The sequence below is a fragment of the Corapipo altera genome, unplaced genomic scaffold, assembly GCF_003945725.1.
Source record: "Corapipo altera isolate COAL_440 unplaced genomic scaffold, ASM394572v1 57524, whole genome shotgun sequence".
Classification (NCBI taxonomy): domain Eukaryota; kingdom Metazoa; phylum Chordata; class Aves; order Passeriformes; family Pipridae; genus Corapipo; species Corapipo altera.
Genome location: NW_020887768.1, coordinates 1 through 3,322, shown reverse-complemented (window position 1 = coordinate 3,322; position 3,322 = coordinate 1). Strand labels below are relative to the sequence as shown.

Below are 3,322 nucleotides of genomic sequence, written 5' to 3'. Positions count from 1 at the left end.
GCAGCATTTTGACCCAATTTGGAACATTTTCGCCCAAACTGAGACATTTTGACTCAAATTGGGACATTCTGATCCAGATCGTGGCATTTCAACCCAAATTGGGAGGGGGGTTGTAGGACGACTGTTCCCGCTGACTGTACCCCCACGCTCCAGACCCCAAACCAGGCTCATTTCACCCCAAAATGACCCCAAATCCCCCCAAAATGATCCCAAATCCCCCCCAAATGACCCAAATCCGGGTGATTTCACCCCAAATCGACTCACACACCCCCCGGAGCTGTCCTGGCCCTGCTGCCTGTAGCTGGGAGGGGGGTTGTAGGACGACTGTTCCTGCTGACTGTACCCCCACGCTCCAGACCCCAAACCACACTGATTTCACCCTAAAACGACCCCAAATCCCCCAAAATGACCCCAAATCTGGGTGATTTCCCCCCAAAATAACTCACACACCCCCCAGAGCTGTCCTGGCCCTGCTGCCTGTAGCTGGGAGGGGGGTTGTAGGACGACTGTTCCTGCTGACTGTACCCCCATCCCACAAACCCTAAAGTGACACCAAACCCCCCAAAATGACCCCAAATTCCCCAAAATGACCCCAAATCTGGGTGATTTCACCCCAAAATGACTCAAACACCTCTTGGAGCTGTCCTGGCCCTGCTGCCTGTAGCTGGGAGGGGGGGTTGTAGGACGACTGTTCCTGCTGACTGTACCCCCCTATTACAGACCCCAAAATAACCCCAAACCCCCCCAAATGACTCCAAATCCCCCAAAATGCTCCCAAATCCCCCCAAATCTGTGTGTTTTCCCCCCAAAATGATTCCAACACCCCCCAGAGCTGTCCCAGCCCTGCTGGCTGTAGCCGGGAGGAGGGTTGTAGGACGACTGTTGGCTGTAGCTCTGCTGGGGGTTGTACCCCCTATTACAGACCCCAAACCCCCCCAAATGACCCCAAATCCGGGTGATTTCCCCCCAAAATAACTCAAAACACCCCCCAGAGCTGTCCTGGCCCTGCTGGCTGTAGCTGAGGAGGGGGTTGTAGGACGACTGTTCCTGCTGACTGTACCCCCTATTACAGACCCCAAACCCCTTAAATTCCCCCAGAATGACCCAAAATGACTCCAAATCCCCCAAAATGACCCCAAATCCCCCCCAAACGACCCCAAAAGGACTCACAGGTGCCGGAGCTGTACTGGCCCTGCTGGCTGTAGCTGGGAGGGGGGTTGTAGGACGACTGTTGGTTGTAGCTCTGCTGGGGGCTGTACCCCCTATTACAGACCCCAAACCCCCCCAAATGACCCCAAATCCGGGTGATTTCCCCCCAAAATAACTCACACACCCCCCAGAGCTGTCCTGGCCCTGCTGGCTGTAGCTGGGAGGGGGTTGTAGGACGACTGTTCCTGCTGACTGTACCCCCTATTACAGACCCCAAACCACACTGATTTCACCCCAAATGACCCCAAAACGACCCCAAAAGGACTCACAGGTGCCAGAGCTGTCCCAGCCCTGCTGGCTGTAGCTGGGAGGAGGGTTGTAGGACGACTGTTGGCTGTAGCTCTGCTGGGGGCTGTACCCCCTATTACAGACCCCAAACCACACTGATTTCACCCCAAAATGACCCCAAATCCCCCCAAAACAACCCCAAAAGGACTCACAGGTGCCGGAGCTGTACTGGCCCTGCTGGCTGTAGCTGGGAGGGGGGTTGTAGGACGACTGTTGGCTGTAGCTCTGCTGGCCCCCGCTGTAGCTCTGCTGTTGGCTGTACCCCCCGCTCGGGGGTTGCCCGTAGCTCGAGCTCCCGGAGCCGCTGCCGTAGCTGGGGGAAAAAAAAACCACCCCAAAAGTCACCAAAACCGCCCCTTTTTACCCCCAAAACTCCTTAATTACTGCTTAACAATCAATTATTACACAGTTAATTAGTGGTTAATTAGCAGAGAAGTCGTAACAGTCGATCCTAAGCTGATAAAAATTTTTTGTTCTTATCGATTTTTTTTCTTTGCACTTTATTGTTTTCTAAGGTTCTTTTTATGGTTTTTCATTATCAAACTGCCCCTAAATAATTATATTTAACAGAAAAACTCATTTTAGGATTATTTGCCCCAATCCCACCTTCCGGAGGCGGCGGAAAGTTGGGAATACCCAGAGTAGGATGAGGTCTGGTTGGAGGAGCTCTGGGAGCTCTGCCCCGTCCCATATCCCTAAAATAACCCCTAAACCACCCCAAAACCCCTCAAAATCCTCCTAAAATCCCCCAAAACCCCTGGAATTCCCCAAAACCACCACAATTGCCCCAATCCCACCTTCTGGAGGCCGAGGAGGCCACAGGAACTTAAGAAGACTCAAAGTAGGACGAGGCCTGGCCGGAGGAGCTCTGGGAGCTCTGCCCCGTCCCATATCCCAAAACTCCCATCCCAGAATTCCAAAACCCCACAATTCCCCCCAAACCCCCCCAACTCACCTTCTGGAGGCCGAGGAGGCGGCGGGGGGTTGGGAATACCCAGGGTAGGACGAGGCCCGACCAAGGGACCTCTACCCTGTCCCATATCCCAAAACTCCCATCCCAGAATTCCAAAACCCCACAATTCCCCCCAAATCCCCCCAAACCCCCCCAAAATCTCACCTTCCAGAGGCCGAGGAGGCGGCGGGGGGTTGGGAATAGCCCAGGTAGGACGAGGCCTGGCCGTAGGAGCTCTGGGAGCTCTGCCCTGTCCTGTACCCCCAAAACACCCCCTAAATCCCTCAGAATCCCCCCAAATCTCCCCAAAATTCCCCAAATCTCACCTTCCAGAGGCCGAGGAGGCGGCGGGGGGTTGGGAATACCCAGGGTAGGACGAGGTCTGTCCATAGGAGCTCTGGGAGCTCTGCCCCGTCCCGTATCCTCCCCCACTGCCGTAGGGCTGCGGGGCCGACTGGGTGTTGTAACCTGGGGGGAGAAATCGGGGTGAGCCCCCTCAGATTTTGGGGTTTTTTGGGGGCTTTGGGGTTTTTTGGGGTCCGTACTGCTCTGGGTCTGGCTGTAGGAGGAGCTGTAGCTGTTCTGGCCGTATCCCGAGGTGTCTGTGGACTGGGAGTAGCCGGAGTAGCTCTGCTGGGAGTAGGGTTGGCTGCTCTGCTGGGAGTAGCCCTGGCTCGGGGGCGTGGGGTAGGCGCCGTAGCTGGGAGGGAAAAACACCAAAATTGGGGGAATTAGGGGAAAAAAAGGGGAATTCCCAGCGGGAACGGGGGTTGGGGGGAGCAGGGGGTGGGATAAGGGGGGGGCGGTACCTTTGCGTGGCGGTCTGGCTGTAATCTGGGGGGAGAAAGAGAGAAATCGGGTTAAAAATTGGAA

At 55.5% G+C, this 3,322-nt stretch overlaps 1 protein-coding gene across 1 annotated transcript; it reads right to left on the bottom strand.

Annotated features, from left to right (window-relative positions):
* Nucleotides 1–821: 821 nt before the first annotated feature.
* On the bottom strand, nt 822–3,317 carry LOC113941745 (RNA-binding protein FUS-like; the record flags this gene model as incomplete). The annotated part of the gene is made up of 7 exons (XM_027632881.1): nt 822–965; nt 1,156–1,314; nt 1,635–1,810; nt 2,615–2,699; nt 2,861–2,917; nt 2,995–3,149; nt 3,259–3,317. Coding segments are annotated over 7 exons (835 nt in total), but the record flags the coding sequence as incomplete, so codon positions are not given.
* Nucleotides 3,318–3,322: the final 5 nt, after the last annotated feature.